This window comes from Cottoperca gobio, chromosome 1 (assembly GCF_900634415.1).
Source record: "Cottoperca gobio chromosome 1, fCotGob3.1, whole genome shotgun sequence".
NCBI classification, from domain to species: Eukaryota; Metazoa; Chordata; class Actinopteri; order Perciformes; family Bovichtidae; genus Cottoperca; species Cottoperca gobio.
Genome location: NC_041355.1, coordinates 4608245 through 4625897, shown reverse-complemented (window position 1 = coordinate 4625897; position 17653 = coordinate 4608245). Strand labels below are relative to the sequence as shown.

The 17653-nt window shown below is 44.5% G+C and overlaps 1 protein-coding gene across 3 annotated transcripts in view; it reads left to right on the top strand.

The window, feature by feature from the left end:
* Positions 1-5772, top strand: part of znf827 (zinc finger protein 827) — a 63811-nt gene extending 58039 nt beyond the window's left edge. For 2 of the 3 annotated variants that reach the window (XM_029450337.1, XM_029450264.1), the window contains one exon: positions 1523-5772. In XM_029450337.1, coding sequence (XP_029306197.1) covers positions 1523-2546 — 1024 coding nt within the window. In that variant the 3' untranslated portion in view covers positions 2547-5772. Of the gene's footprint in view, positions 1-1121; positions 1173-1522 lie in introns of all 3 variants that reach the window. The other variant, XM_029450421.1, reaches the window with a different exon arrangement.
* Positions 5773-17653: the final 11881 nt, after the last annotated feature.

Genomic DNA, 17653 nt, shown 5'->3' with positions numbered 1-17653 from the left:
ACTGATGATGTTAGTGTTTGAGTCCCGGCCAATCATAATAATGTACTTTTACGGCGTCTGGGATTAATATTGGCCTTTTTTTTTTTATATATATATATATATATATTTAGAAATATTGCAGTAAATGAAACATTTTGTAAAGATTCATTTCAAGCAACACAAGCCATTTTTTTTTGTTTTTGAGTTGCTGTCATAACTCCAGCTGTGCATGTGCAGAATCATGGAGTATCATTATGATTATCGCCTCATCTTGTCATAAACAAAGATCTGTGTTCTATATCCTTTTTTTTTTCTGTGCAGCCATGCAGCGGAGCTAGGATGTTGTAAACATTGCTAAATGTCTGGAAATGGTAGCTTTTCTCTAAATGTAAAAGCTGTCAACACAGTTACATTGACTTATGTTTTATACACACCCTTTGGCTCACGGAAGACAAACACACAAGAAGCCCCTTCGTAGCTGAAAGGTCTCCACGCAGCATCTTTAGCCCCTGACTGGAGGATTTGCTGCTAGCTGTAGTGTGTGCGTGAATACATGTAAAGGAGTTTTTACAACCGTTTTTAATGTTTCTTCTGTCTGGTGTTAATGTTTTTGAAGCCAGATTGATTTCTTTAAAGCTATCGTTTAAAAGGGGAAAGAAGCAGATTGTGGATGTTTTACATCTTTTCTTTAATTTAAGGCAGAAACAAAAAGAGATAAAAGCCCTTTTTTGATATCTTTTTATATTTAAATGTATCAGAAAATGTGCTTTAACTCAACGTCTTTGCTGTACTGTTTACATCTGCACATGTAGGTTATCTGTTCAGCTCTTCAAGGCTTACACAGTCTTTTAATTTGTGTAAACCACATTTTAGATTTACTTTCAAAAGCAGGCCGGATTTAACCAAACGGGTGTAGAGTCAGTCGACGGACCTTAAGTGCAAACCGGTTTTAGATGAACTCGTATTGCCTACATTTTCTGACCTCAACATCCAGATCAAGATTTTTTTTTTTCCCTCAACTGGTGTGTACACACACGTGTATACGCTTGAGCAATGTGAAGTGTTTCTATGTAGCAGTGTGTAGAAAGGGAGAGAGGGCCTTGACCATTTGGAGGTTTTTCTGAGGTGATTCTGTTCTGCAGGGTTTGTGAAGCGCTTTGGGGCCCAGAGCAGATGAAAGGTGCTATTTAAATGTAAGTGCCACTCCATTCCTTCATTTCCCTTCATGTCCTACTGCTCCAATCTTTTCTCCAGCCTGTCACCCCCCCCCCCCCCCCCTCCTCCTCCTCCTCCTCCACACACACATTTACCTGATCACCTCAATTCTCCAACCATTAAACTGCCACACATACCACCATGAGCACACAGAACTCTACATGACACACACTTTTCCTTTACCTGCCCTTCTCCTCTTCACCATTTTGAGTGATTTAAAATTTCAAGGTATGTTATGTGCTTTTCAATGTTCACTTCCCCTTCAACTTTCCTTTGCTTTTGTGTGTCGTGCCCTCCCTCCCTACTTCCCTTTTGTTGCATTATCCAGGTGCCCTTTCTGCATCTACTCCACCAATCGTCCAGCGGCCATGGAGTGCCACCTTAAGACGCACTGTAAGATGGAGTACCGCTGCCGCATCTGCCAGGGACTGTGGCCCGACCAGGCCTCATTGGAGGCCCACATGCGCGGGCACCGCCTGGGCAACCACTACAAGTGTGAGCAGTGTGGCTACTTGTCCAAGACGGCCAATAAGCTGATCGAGCATGTGCGCGTGCACACGGGCGAGCGGCCCTTCCACTGCGACCGCTGCTCTTATAGCTGCAAGCGCAAGGACAACCTCAACCTGCACAAGAAGCTGAAGCACGCACCGCGCCAGACTTTCGGCTGCCAAGAGTGCCCTTTCACCACCACACACCCCTTTGTCTTCAGCCGCCACCTCAAGAAACACCAGAGTGGAGGAGCGGGGGGACTGGACGGAGACTTAGGAGAAGAAGAAGAAGTGGAGGAAGACGAGGAGGCAGGAGAGGAGGAGCTGCCACTCCAGGGAACATCACCAGGGGGCTCCTCGCTGCGGAAGAGTGAGGAGAACTTCTTGTTTTGCAGAGGAGGAGGGAGCAGTGGCGGGAGTGGGAGTAACAGCCCTCTCATGAGTCTAACGGCGTCCCAGGCGCTCCAGTCCGTTGCCCTGTCACTCACACTGGGCAAGTCCCACCAGCTGGACGCCAGCAGTCGTCTGCGCTGCCTAGTCAGCTCTAACGGCAACAACGCCGCCAGAAACCCCGGCGGCCCGAGCAGCGGCAGCCCCTCCCTCTTCCTCCCCTCGTCTCGCCACGTGTTCGAGCAGTACAGGAACTGCGACCGGGCGCACCTGATCCCCCTCACCACATTGTTCACCCACAACAGCCGCTTCACATTCCACTCGCACCTCCACTCCAGATGGCGGCCCGCCACATCTCCTCTCCTCTTCTCCTCCAACTCGGCGTTCCCCTCCCGCTCTCCCCCCTCACCCTCCTCCCACAAACACTCCTTCCTGGCCTACCTGGGACTGATGGAGAGAGCCAAGACTGTTTGACCTCGCCCACCTCCTCCTCCTCCTCCTCCTCCTCCTCTTCACCCTCTCCCTCCCACTCCTCGGACAGTGCTGTGAATGACACTTGACCATTGCAGTGGGAGCAACGTCTTTTCCAATCAGACCAGCAGAATAAGCTGGACCAGACAAACATATTGAAGAAAAGAAAAAAAAAAACATTTATAAGAGAAAAAGGCTGTACATGCTAAAAATGCATTTATATCAAAAAGCTGCTTTTCTTATCAGTTCTATCGATTGAATTATTACTACTTCAACTACTACTCTCTATTACCTTTCTTTTCTGTTTTTAAATGTCTGAATGACTTGGACCCAGTTGCATTATCTGAGGAAACTAACGTATCTCAGTTTTATAGATTTCTTTTTTTTTTTTTTTCTTCCGTTAGTCGTTTGACGAGATAAAAAGATGAAACAAAACTTGCAAGTGCTATATTTTAGTGCATTTTTGTCTATCGCTATTATGCATCGAAATAGCATGCCTGTGTTTCAACTAGCTTTGACGTCATTAGGAAGCTACATTTGAGATATCCTGAAGTGTTAGCGGTGCAACGTGGAACGAACCGATGAAACGGAATGCTTTTCATTGTAAAAGGCACGTTTCCAAAGCAACGCCTCAAACCACGCACTTACTTATTTATCAGTCTTGTACATAGTTTTGTAGCCCCTCCCCTTCCCATCTTTTTTGATTTCCGTTGTTTTTTTGTATAACGGTGAACACATTGTATGCATAGCTGCTGCCTGATATCACCTCCGTCTCACAATGAATATCCTTTAAATGGGTTACTAGCTAATTTTAATAGGTTTTTTTGTAAGCTCACAAAACGGAAGATAAGCTGTGATCGTGTAAATAAGGAGAATCTGACCCATCATGTTTTACATTTATTGCTAACAATCTGATTTGAATATAAATGTTGACAATGAATTTTGCACTCACCGGTGAATAAGCAGTGAAATAATGAGACTCGCGACAAAGTAGAAACACGTTCGTGAGACCAGGTGGATATCAGCGCAGCTTCATATGCAGAAGTATGTATCACGCACCTATACTTAGAAGAGATATATGAGATAACTGTTTTGTGGAGGTGACCAGCTCTGGGTTAGCGAGCTACCCCACAGCCAGGGTCACCACAGGCCGATTTAATGGTGCTTTTTGGAGCTTTTTGTAATTTTTGTGTACAAAAAAAAGAAAAAAACTGTTCCAAAATGACTTGAATGAATGTATTTTTGTTTATGTACATGAAAAAGAAGCGATACAGAAGTGTGAGCAGGGACGTCTTCTGTGCTGGAAAAGACGGGGAAAGTTAGTGTGTTTGGTGGCCTTCTGTGTCTTTTGGGTTGTTTTTGTCTTTCTTTCTTTTTTTTTACTTTTTTTACTGAGCCTTTTACATCATAATAAAACATTTTCTACTAACATTCATAGAGAAACCCATCGTGAGAAAAAAAAAAGCTCCTGTAGGTGCAATGATGAAGCAAAGCCATTCATTTGTACAGCATTGTGTTTTAAATGGCACTGGCTTCTGTTAGGCCGGCAGACATGGTACTGCTTTTTGTCCCCCCCCCCCCCCCCCCCCCCCCCCCTCACCTCCCCCCTCCTCTCCCCTTGTCAACCTTTTGAGTTTTAATTGCACTTAATGTAGTTACACTTCAAGCCAAAAGCACTTAAACCTTTTATTTTCCTTTTTTTTTTAAAGCGCAAATTTAGATCCAACCAAGTTACCGTAATGTGAACTGGACAGTAGTTGCTGTAAATGACTCAATCAACACCCCTTAGTTTTGCATGTAGGCATTTCTAGCAGTGCAAAAGGCCTGCCTCTGTGAAATCGGAGAACGTAAATTAATACAAATTGCATGAATTAGACAGTAGAGGTCAAGCTCTCCCTGGAAACTAAAGGTCCCAGGCTAAATTGTGATAGCCAGTTTTGCACAGTGCTGCACTTTTTGATTATTAAGAGAATATGTATTTATCCGTAAAATGCTCAAAAAGAAGTACGTTTCCGAGATAAGGGCAGCATAGTACAAGCATTTTATTTTGAAAAAAAAAGCTTTACCCGTTATTGATAGCGCTTGTGTTTTTAAGTGGGTGGTCTTCAAGCCAAAATCCCTTATTGTAAAGGGATTGCTTTTTTATTTTCCTTATGTTCTCCTTGTGTCTATTTTACTCATGCATTTTCTTATAATGAATCATTGTTGCTTTTTTTATTTTTCTACTTAAATCATGTCGGAAGAAATAATGTCGATTTGGACGGAGAACATGAATTGTCGAGACCAAAATGTAACTCTGGGCAGGATGTGATGTTAGGATTGAATCCGTCACGTCCTGCTCTGGAGTGATGCCTCGATTGTCCCCCCTTTTACACTGTTTGTTTGTTCCTTTTGGCATGCTGTCTCTGGAGTGAAAGGAGCATCCCTCCAACACACACACACACACACACACCCACACACACACACTCTCCTTGTACTATCTACGTTATCTTTTATACTCTAGTGCCACTTGGTGGAAGGAAACCACCTGAGACTTCTGAGAATGAGTCAAACTAATTGTCAGGGTCCAAAAGAAAGAAAAGAAAAGTTGAAAAGAATGTGTCCACTCTTGACACCTTTTTAAAAATGTCTGCCTTTTTTAGTACAGCGTAATCATGAATGGCTGCACTTCTTTATGTCCCCCCCCCCTAGTTTGAGTGTAATGTTTAAATAGGCAACAGGGCTCGATCCGTTTTGAAAACCAATATTCTTAAGCACTTATTCTGTTTATCTTTAGCCCAAATTGTAAGTCACACAGTGATCTTTTATTTTATTTTTTTTAAAAGCTTGACTACCTTTTCAGCACTTCAGAGTATGCATGACATTGCCCCCCTCTATAGTTCTTTAGCACTTAACTGTGTTTAAAACTAACTCCCTTGGTTGCATTTAGCTAGCATCACACTGCACTGTCTACAATCAGTTAGCTTTAAGTTTGGCTGTCTGTTATGATTTAGAAAAGGCTCAGCTATCTTATCTTTTGGCACTCGGTAAAGATTGGTATGTGCTGTACAAAGCTTTTTTTTATTACTCCATTGTTAAGGCTGTACAGGGTTGTGACGATAACTGGTAAATAGATCATTTGTACTTTTTTGGTTTTGTATTTTGTTTTCTTTGTTTGGCATTATTTTATGTTCAACTTGCCAGGTCTAAATGTAACAGGATTTGAAAGTAAAGCTTACATCAGATATTACGTCAAGTGTTTTGTCTTTTCTCTGCTCTTTATGTCGGTGGTGTGTGTGTCACATTAATCCACCACGAACGGCGTCACGCTTTCACTTTGCTAAATGAGACTCATTTCTATTTATCAATGCTATAAAGTTTATTTGCATGTTGAACGGTGATCAGACGACTCGGCCGAGCATCCGGCTTGTGTCATACTCGTGTAATAATTACTAATATATTCTAACATCTACAGTTGTTCTTTTCCTTTAGTAGCGTTATTTAAAGTCCAATAAGCAGAACACAGGCCGTATACAATTTTAAATTAAAAAAAGACAGTGTTCATATCGCTAAACAAAGATATTGAAAATAATTGTAATAATTAAGAATATTTTAAGTAAAATTATAATTTTTAAGCGTATAGGATGTTTAATTGGAAAGCGTTAGTTAAATCAAACACAATAGTACAAAACCTTCAGTGGCATTAGAGTTCAGATACGGTCGACATGATATATTATATTATTAAATGTAAAATCTAAAAGATCATTTGACGACACGCTTCCTCTGAAAGTCAATAAACTAATATTGAATATTGCCCAAAACAAGGATCCTCATGTTTAGCTCGCATCCAAATCAACTTCTGAGGAGTGCGAAGATGAAATAAACTCATTCTGCCACAAATATTACCAAGAAATATAAAAGCCTTGGTGCCCATTAACGGTTGAAAGAAGCGCAAGTAAAGACATGCTCTTCATCTCTTCTCGCCGTTTCTTTTCATGTGTCCGAGCAATAAGGGCAGCAGAAAAGAGCAGACGTCATTCAGAGAGGAGCCAGGGACATGAATTAAGGAACAGCACTGATCATCTTTGAGGGACATAGCATTCTCTCATTTAAAACGGTGGCGTGCCATCATAATAATAAGGAATAGGATCTGTCATGGTGTCTAGCTGGTGTTTTTATTAGACCGATGGGAGGTCTCTCTCCCTCTCCTCTCTGCGTTGTAGTAATGAAAGTTACAGCACGTTCTCGCCCAGCCAAAGGTTGGCCCTGCCTAATGAAAACAGATGAAGCAGAGATAAAGTGTTTGCCGACATTAAGGGACTCATTTATCACCGTTAGCCCCCGAGCTATAGAACACCTTGGTCTGGAGCTCTCCTTTAACAGGCCCTGCCTCAAAGTACCCTGGTGGCACGCTGCAGCTTCCAGGCACATGGACACCTCTTCCTCTCTTATTCGTTGCAAGGCTTTGCGTTGTTTTAACAGATAATATCGCTGTTTACATTTCTATGTGTATACATTCTCATCCACAGCGGCTATAATAAGATGTATTGAGGTTTTAACCGTTTAAAGTTTTAGAGGAACCTTCCTACGGAAAGGATTTCGCAGTCCTTGCGGGACCTCCATCACCGCGCCCTCAGTGTTGACCCATGTGGGTTCGACAGCCATTCGAAGCCGAACCTCTTCTGTTGAGGGGCCATGTTCTCATCTAGCTGCTCATCTTGCCTGTGTAATAATGAATCTTTTCGGCTGTGTTTAAAGCTGCTTAATTAAGTTCAAAGCAGCGCCCGGGGCACTGTGCGCCTGCTCAGCTGACCTCCCTATGAGTGGAAGTGTTGATTAGGAAGTGGAGAGACATGCAGGCACTGCAGGGGATGGCTATTGATTGAAAGGATAGAAAACCTCATTTGGATTTTGTGATTGGAATACCACACTGTACATGGGGGGCTGTTTTTCTTCATTTACCGAATAATAATAACTTTATTCCTGCGCTGACAGTTTGCTGACATTGTCAACTAAGTGAGGAATTTCTGAGATGAGACTAAATGCTGGAGTTTTGCTCATCCCAATAATAGCCCTTTACCCTGGCCCGAGTTGTCTGCACAATGTCGACCTTTCGACACCACCTCGCGAAAGTTGGCCGCTGTCGATCGATAGCGTGTTAGCTTTTTGTTTGAAGGTTCAGGCTGCCTTGGCTTTATTACAGCTGCTGAGAGTCATGGGGGAGTCGTGCACGGCTTTGTGAGAGAGGAGCTCCCTCTTGTTTGCCAAAAGTGTAATCCCGCCATGACCCGCCGTGACCCTGCCCTGAGAGGAAAGCTGCTTAGACAGAAGTGCGTGTCTGTGGGAGCTCCCAGCTGCCTGGCCTCTCTCTCTCTCTTTTTTTCTCTCTCTATTTTGCTCACCATATCTACCTCACACTCCCCCTTTGCCCCTTTATAGCTCCATATACATCTTTTTATCACACACAATCTCTCTTTTCACACCTCACTCAATACTTTCCTTTTCTCCTCTCCTGTTTACCTCCTCAGCTTTTGCAGTTAACTCCGGCGCATGCTTCACTCAGCATCGATACTTCCAGGACTCCCCCTCCTCACTGTCCCTCATCCGCCATCGAGGTTTTTACCCTGTGAAGGAGCTGAGGCTTCGCTAAGTGGAGACAGATCTCTTCTTTTTTTTTTTCTCCAAAAGACAAAATAAACACACAAAGTCCTGCCATACACAGCCTTCAGTACAGGCTGCAGAGCAGAACCACTGGCACACGAGGAAGAGAAAATGAAGGAAGAAAATGACCTCTGGAATCGATTTGGCATGGGTTGAAGCCAGGGCAAAAACTGTGCGGAACAAGGCTCCGCTGAGGCTGCCTGTTGATTCGTAAATCTATTCATCTTTGGAAAAAAATTAGGCACCGAAACTAATTGGTGAATATGAAATTCCATGTTTATTCAGTCTTTAATAGTGTGTAGAAGTTGTGCAAGTCTGCTGGAAATACATGCAGCTTTATGCAAAGTGTGAGCCAAAAACAAAGATGTCAGGTTCAAGTCTGTGCAAAGAAAAGACAGTCTAGGGCTGAGGGCAGGCGGCCGAGAGAGATGATCTCTCATGTGGTGCGTCACTCACTTGCCGCTTGTGCATGTGTGTCCAGTTTGGTTGGACACGCATGATGGGACATGTATTTACAGTACATGCATGTTTGGTGCCCAGCCCACGGGGCATAGCATCACTGCCTTGCCCGAAACCCCCGCTGCGCCCGTTCCCCATTCTCTGGGGTGAGACATCACTCTGCGGGGGTCAGCAGCAATCTGATTCAGGATGCTCTGCAGGGGGTGTTTTAGGGGGGGGGGGGGGGGGAGCGTTTACCCAAAAGTCCCTGGGCCAAGCATATCCAGACTTAGGGCGGCCTGAATCAGCAGGGAGGACAGATCATACCCCCCTGCTGGGTGCTGCCTCAAATACAAAGCTACTGCTTGGCCACTCCAACTGGATGACAAACACATTATAGAAGAGAGAAGGGGCGGGGGCGGGGGGGGGTAATGGGCAGAGGGAGAGCAGCTCTACTTGAGTATGATCGTGTCTTTGAAATAGATAGGACACAAGCCAGCCAACTCCCCTGTTGTTAAGCTCTGCTGTTACCATGGCATTCTATGACAGTCACCAGCCATAGGTTACTTGGTTTCTATGGGTAACAGTTGGCGCCGCACTTCATTCACATCTTCTGTAAGCTAAAGATATCGCCCACCGATTCTCAGCAGCGTATAAGTGAAATCTCTGCGAGCAAAACATGACACACGATGTTCATTTTGAAGCATCTACAGACGCTTTATCGTTTTCTTTCCTGTGAGATGCACAGATTTCAATGATTGGAGTCTGCTGAGGAGAGGAGATTTACTTATAGAGAGCTTAACAGAATAGCCCCAAGGTCAAGCCCAAACTAATCAGCCTCCTCATTTCCCTGGATGGAGTAATGAAGTAGAACGCTGACCCCCGGCTGACCCTGGGAATCTGTAGCAGGGAAAACTGGCCTGGAGACCAATTAGGCAAAAGTAAACAGAAATATTAAAACAGAGCAGTCATTTATTAATAAATATACATCCAGTGCTTCAGTGTGCCTTTATATATAAAAGGCTGGTTTGTTGTTTTACACCAAATGTCACGAAGCCTTACATTTTTGATAAGGAGCTCCTTTTAGTCTGCATCCTAAAGATGATTTGTACGCAGGGTTTATTACAACCTGAGTAGCTTTCCTAATTATCTCATGCACTTGAGCTTTTAATGATTTCCATGATTCAATTATCCCTAAATGAATTCCTGTCTTCAATCAATTAAAGCCATAGCTGCACACTCATCCATCTTCCAATCAGGACGTCGGGAATCCCTCCATCCATTCTCATTTGAGAAGAGAGTGGGTCAAACAAATTAACAGAGATCGCATCCATCCATGTCTTTTCATCTTTTTTCACATTTCCTATCCTTTTTGTGTTACTTTTTACTTTTTAACTATCAGGTTAAATCCCTGTATTATGTGGAATAGGATTTGTGAAGATGAGTTGCAGTTAAATATTCATTATAAATAGGAACAATATGATTCTCCCTGACCCCCCCCCCTCCGTCTGCACAAACGAGCGCCGTGCTTGTGATTATAATGTATTCTACGGAAACCTTGAATAAATACAAGTATAGTGTTTTATCTTTTGTCCTCCGCTGGTTATTGTGATACCTGACGTGAAGGTGAGTGACAGTGGCTCTCTTCATCTCTCAAGAAAGCTCTTATACAAAGACACACACTTAAAGAGATCAGCACACACACACACACACACAAACACACACACACACACACAGTTTGGCACCATCTGCTGGAACCTTGAGAAACATTTCGATGTTGAGAGGATATTTTTAATAAACTAAACTATAAAAGCGTTGATGAAAACATCCCAAGTTAGTTCCAGTGAGATCAAACGTATTTCAAGAATCTTTAATAACACATTGGTTCTTTTTTAAGAGAAAAGCACAAGCATAGTTGACTGATGAACGCAGCCTGTTCTGCCAGTTTACGGCTGAATTAGAGGAAAGAGAAGAAGCACAGAAATGGTTGCCAAGGTGCCCAGATAATCATTTAACCCTCATTGGTTGAGAGGGACGCTGAGGGCAGAGCAGCCTTTTCACATGCTGCTCTTTCCATCCCCATTATCTCCTCTGTCTCATCCCCGCAGCCACCAATATGGTTTCCTTGAAAGGGTTTAGCATTCTTTTAAATGTAAATACCAAATTGTGCTCTTTCTGCGCAGACGCACAGGATGGAGCTGGAGATAAGGTTTGATGAACTATCAGCGCGGTGGCTTTCTCTTGAGCGAAACCGTTTAACAGCAGCGCCAACCGCAGAGCATTAGGGAAGATCAAACACAAAGACAGGCCTACTACACTGCAAGCGGCCTTGTCCGAACATCCCACTATGATGGACTCTCAGCAGCGCTCATCATGTTACTGAGTAGCTTCAGACGTCTTCATTCCGAGGGCAGCCTCGGCTATATCTTTTCCCAGAGCCCTTGCATTTCTTTGGACGGCGGTGAGTGTGCATTCCCTGGCACAATTTTCAATAGAGCTCCCCCCGGAGAAGCCGGGGAATGGCTATCACGACAATTACACTGACAGCTCTTTTCTAAAGTGCACTTGATTTATTTGATTTAGCGAAGATTAATGGCCCTCCCTCCAAGCAGGCCTGGCTAAGACGTGCAGCAAAACACAGGCTTACTCCTACAGAAGCACAGGTGCAGGCTAACACAGATGCTACCAGATGTATGCACACTTCCAAAACCTGTACAGTACGCACATATAGTAGCTACATATTGAACATAATAGTCAAATTTACTTACTACCCAAGAAAACACCAAAAGCGGTGTTGAATCTATTGTGACCCCTTTATGACATTTATTTAAGACATACTATATAATATGACTTTGTTTCTGCCATACTATACTATCCCATTTGTCATTACTTGTTAAGATCTTTATATCAGTGCTCTTATCACAATTTGTTCATGAGATGCATTTTCAGTATTCAATCAATCAAACTGACTTCTTGAAGTGTCGCTGCTAACTGTTGTCATCTTAAGAAAAATAACTAATATTTAGGGATCCTACATATTTAAAGAACATTTACCTCACAAAAACTGAAACAGCATAAACTGTGATTTATATTAGAAGCCTAATTTCTATTAATTATGGAAAAGAAAACATCGGGCTGGCCAAATTGCGGCCCAACTTTGGGCCACGGGCCTCACTTTGTACGGTTCTGGTTTTATTCCGTTCTGCATACTTATTTTGAGTTGCAATAACTTGTATGGTTTTATCTTTTTTTCTCACACACCACACACACACACACACACACACACACACACACACATAAACTGTATGCAGACAGACATGTTCCCAGATCTTGCTGCTAGAGGGAGACACCTGCCCCTCCACGTTGTGCCAGGAAGCGCTACGTCTGGCTGGCCAACAGTTGCCAGGCCAGCGGTCTGGTACGGTCCAGTGCGGTTGGCACTGACGCCTGCCCATCTGCCCGAGTTGACACGTTTGCTCCCACACCACTTGTCCAGGAGGACGAAATGTGCTGTGGTGTCCTGGCAAAGCTCCCTGAAATGTCAACCTGGCGTGACAAACCCATGCCGTCCCCTTGGCCCCTCACAGGCCTGGTAGTGTGGGGCGCTGCCCTGGATCAGACGTGGAGCCAGGAACATGCCACGGTTACAACAACCGCTGATCGACTACCGGGGCGCTACCATCTTGTCCAGGGTGGATAGAGCTTGTTCGGTCGGGTACAGGATGACTGTTCTCATTACTGGCCCTGAACCTTACAAAACTTGGCTATTCACTAATTGATAGAGGGCAGCTGGACAGAAATGAGACATCACGAGGAGGTAATGCATTCAGGGAACACCCTTGGACATCGCAGAAGCAATCCCAACCGATTAAAAACTGCTATGAATGAAACAAGTTATAACCTGGCACCGCCTCTTACAAGCCAAAAACAATGAACGCAAAAGACAAATAATAAGCGGAACATATTTTCCGTTGTTTGAGCAGATGGTCTTGGAGGTGCTGTGAGGGTCTGATGTTGGCCGACTCTGTCCTGCAGCCCCCTCAGGGCAGCAACTGTGAGTGGTCATTAACACGGGGAGCAGGCCATGCCAGGAGAGAGAGAGGAGTCTAGCTGTAGTTAACAGCCACCTTCCAGTGAAATCCTCCTCCTCTGTGCTAAACAGGAACAACTACAGCATTCCTACTGGTTGCCAAGGCTGTAAAAGCAACATATCATGTAAAGACCTTCTAAAAACAAAAGACAATGTTTTGCGAGCACAAAGGAACAGAATGGGGAAAGGTGTATTTCTACTCCATTGCGCCTCATCGCTCACTTTTGCTGAATCTAAGGTTACGGCCAGGGCTGTCTGGCAGTTATCCATACACAGTGAATAATGGCATTTGTGTGTGTGCGCACATGTGTCTGTGCGTGTGTGTGTGTGTGTGTGCACACAGTGGAGCTGTGGACAGGTATGACAGGCTGACCTCCGCATGTTACCAGAGAGAGTGTGCGGCCCAGTGTTACCTGTCATAACATGGGCTGCCTGGAGCCCCGGAGCACCAGCCTGACCAGGCCACTGGGCAGCCAGAAATAATAGACACTGGCAAGAGGGCAATGTGGGGTCACACGGAGGGAGAGAGGAGGAGGAAGAGGGGGGACAAGGACATATGACAGGAGGACTGGTGGAAAGATTAAGGCAGGAGAGTGAGAGGGAGAAGAAGAGAGGAAAGAGAAATGTACTGTGGTGAGGATAATGATGTGGGAGCAAGTGGATCAATCAAGAAGCAAAGAGAGGAAGATAACCGTGAGGTAAGGAAGGTGGCTGCTGTTCTCCTGCACCTCCCTGAGCCTCTAAAGAAAGCCAAAAAAATATGGGTTAAGGCTGTGAGGGAAAAGAAGAGAAAATCTGACTTGTGCTTTCGGAGTTCTCAGCAGTCTGTCCAACACCCTCAAACCAGAACAATAAGCCTCAGCTTTAACAACACAGACCGCCGCGCATCACTTCCCATTTGTTTTGAAGCACAGTTTATCTCTGGGAGTATGATGTTGGATATTCTCGAGGCGCAGCCACTCGCCTGCAGAGATGGAACAGCTGAATTCACTTAGGCAGGCTTGGCCAGCAATTAAAGTGCTGGATTAAGAGTGATTGCATTTTGTGTCCTGAGGAGGCGCTGCCTGCCATCTTGAGAGGTCTCATTAACATGGCTGCCGTGGGCGGTGCTGAGCACTGCCACAGGCAGTTAAAAAATAATGGAGACATTATCAACCTTAATGTCTTGTACCTGGAGTGGAGAAGATTTTATAATCACTATTGTGATGGGCCACGGGGCTGCCAGTTGGGCGAAAGGGAAAGGTTGGCTGAAGATAACCCTTTTTCTGACCAGACCCCTGTGTGTTTTTTTGATCAGCCACTACACGTGGGGAGTCTGAGCAGCTGGATTTCATTAATTGAGTGCTGGCAGCGTTCTGCTCTGGCGGCAGGGGTGAGTCACACTGGTGGGATTGGTCTCTCTCTCTCCCTGATATCATCTTCCAACCATAACTACAAATAATTATTCACTCAAATCCATTACCGGGGGTCAATCAAGTTCCCCAATCAGTTCTAAAGTCCAATTACTGGCGCCAAGGCTCTATTCGCGCCTTCCTGCAGATGAAGGCCTGGCCCACAGGCTGCCCAGTAAATTACACATAGCAAACAGTGTGTGACATGTGTGGGAGAGCGAACCTCCTCAGGTGGGTAATAAAGCAGAGGTACATACTGGTCTCCCTGGGGCATTCTGACCGTACCATCAAGCAGACTTCACCAGGTTAAATAGAATTAGCCCGTGCAATGAGACGCACTTCGAATACCAACCACGTCTCATCACTCTACAGGCTAGAGAGCACGCAGCATGCACAGCGCAGCCTGGTATTAACATCCATCTCAGCAGTTGATATAATAAGACATGTCGCCATAAGGGTCTTCTTATAAAGAGGCTGCACAGTGACCCATCAGAGCAGCATAATGAGTGGGGTGTTACATCTACAAGCATGCACACACACATGCACACACACATGCACACACACACACACAAAATCAGGGCTTCGCTGCAGCTCTCTAACCCCATTAGCATGTGGCTTCTTGTATCTTTTTGCAGCCGTCTCGAAAGTGAGCTCTGAGCCTGGAGGAAATGCTTCTTACACACTCATCTGTCACTACAGAGGGAAAGCAGGTGCAGCCAGCCGAGTCGGAACGGCCGGTCAGACAACAAGGCAGGCAGCGTGTGTGGGTGCATGTGTGTGTGACAGGGGATGGATGGCTTGTATGTATGTACAAGATGTGTAGGAGGTGAGAAGGACGAGTGTTCAAAGAGAGGGGAGGGCGGGTGAGTGTGGTGGTATGTGCGTGTGTGTAAGGAGCAGAGCAAACAGAGCAGAGACGGGGTGAGGCTTTGTGGCAGCAGCCCATGACCGGTTGTCACACTACACACACACAGCTCCCAAATCAGCCTGGTAGGAGGGCCGGTCTGACATTTCCCTCAGTGTCAGGCTTCCTTCACACGCTGACCTGACCAGAAAACAGCCAAACTAGAACTCTGACAAAACCAACAAGAAGAAAAACATAGATGTCTCTCCGTGCTACGTTATGCTTCTTTTTTTTGTTTACTGACATTTGTAGCAGCCCCATTGTTCAGCACTCATTCCAGACTTTGAGGTTTCGACGGGGGGGGGGGGGGGAAGCGGAGTTCTTGGACTGTAATTACAACAGTATGAGGGCACCGTTTTGTTTTGTCCTGAGCCAGGAAAGCATTCTGACTTCAGACTGCTGACACAAAGAAAGGCTGTCAATGTAAGCCCCTCCATTAAACATGAAAAGACCTCATCAAAGAGCCAGTCTCTGTCCTCTGCTTACATTCAAGAGATCCAGTGAAATGCTAAACACATGTGGATGGATCCCGTGTTTAGGCTAAAATGGCCGAACACGATCCGGCAGCATTTGAGTTAATCTTCCTTAGTGAAACCGCATGGTGTTGTTTACACTGGAGACAACTGTGTGTGTAGTGTATGCATATGTGTGTGTGTGTGTGTGTGTGTGTGTGTGTGTGTGTGTGTGTGTGTGTGTGTGTGTGTGGAGTGTGTCCAGAGCTGCAGAACTCACTGTTCCCTTTTGCAAAGCCAGAGCAGTTACAGTGTGTATGTGTTTGTGTCAGCATGATGGAGGAGAAGGGTGTTACTCAGACCTAATGAATCCATCTGCATGCAAGGGGCATTCTTCCTCTCGTACGCAGGCGAGAGCAAACGAGCAGCGACCTGGGAGCGCGTCCAGCGGTTGGGGGGGGGGGGGGGGGCTTAGGCTCAGGCTCACTATTTCCAAAGCAGACCAGCAAGGACAAGCGTGGATTAGTGTTGAATTTACCTTTTTCTCTCGCCTTGAAATAAAGGCTACTTTCAGAGAGAGGGTTGAAGTCACAGACTCAACCCTACTGTTCTATACTGTACTACGCATGGCTCCTCTTTGGATTGAGAAAAGGCGAGGAGGGTTTGGCACTGAGGGCGAGGACTACAGTACAGCCTGTGCTCCAGGAGAGTGGCAGCTGCTGATGTCCTCACCTCCGAGTGACCTGGCACCCTGGGCAACCTCAATAAAGAATGGATGGAGGGCATGAGGCGGGGGCATTATAAGGAGGAGGGTGGTTGGCACTCAGGGCCCAGTCATTAGGATAATGAATCCACAGCTGAGTGGAATTTGGGAGACCTCTAGTGGCTGGAGAAAGTAGAAGCTCACACCCACACGGAGTAGATACAGTATCATAACCACTCTAAATTACATTTGCAGAATTGTGTTGAAAGTAAAAAAAAAAAAAAAGAAGTTCAGCGAGGCAACTTGATTGTTTTGTGCCAACACCTTTCAGAGAAACATCTCCTTCCTCAGCCCAGAAGTGTCATATTTTCCAAGTACTGAGCTCTTCAGCTGTTGGATGAAGAAAGCTCTGTGTGTTTGAAGCGTCAGAGAGTTTATATTTCAGACATATTGAGCCCATATGTACAAAGGGGAACAAAAAAAAGCTCCACCCAAAGTTCTTCTACTCCAACGTGTCAACCATCATTCACAATCTTCTTTTAAATGTTGGCTAGAAACACCAAAGTGTTAGTTAGTACGTCGACTTGAATTATTTTATATTTCCTGGTTTAGTTTATTTTTGCTCATTTTATTAGATCTCTTTTACCATTTAATTAATTATTTATAACTGGATTTAACTAATAAACTGATCATCATTATTATTATTATACACCAAAATATTACATCATAAAATGACCAGAGTTCACTGTTGATTGGTATTTGTACTTCCTGTATATCAGTGAGATGCTGGATTAATGGAAGAACACCAAAAAACATGAAAAGAAAAGCTGCACACTCAAAACTCAAATAACCCAACTCAAATCTGTGTCCACACTCGAGCTGGAACCAATCAGTCGAGCCAAATTAGACATTTATCAAGCAAAAACTATTGCTGTTTGCTTCTCTTATAATAAGGATTTGGTGCTTTTCTCTGTTTTATAGAAGCATAATATGAATATTTATGTTGGCCGGACAAAATAGAGCAATTTTCGGCAATTTTCTGTCATTAAAAGAAGAAATAATTAATAGATTATAAAATAAAAAACATTGACAGAGTAGAAAAATAACAGTTAGTTGCAGGATATTATCACAATGACTGATGTCTGTGATTCCCTTAGCCTTTATAAAGATTATACAAGCACAAGTCACTGACACTGGAGTCTCCTGCTTTATCCTGAATAAAGCAGCACGTCTGTTTAAATTAATAAAGCAGCGACACTGGAGTTATGAGTGTGTGACTTCTCTTTGTCTTAATTCTCTGGTGGCGTCCAGGGGAGCAGTGCATTATGAAAGTAATTCTGAAAATATTAAAGTGAGTTTTGCCTGAATAGGAAGCAGCCGACTCAGGACACACACACACACACACACACACACACACACACACACGTAGCAGTGACATTTCTGGCTCCATAGTGCAGGAAAGAAATGTCATTACGACTCCGACAAACCTCAG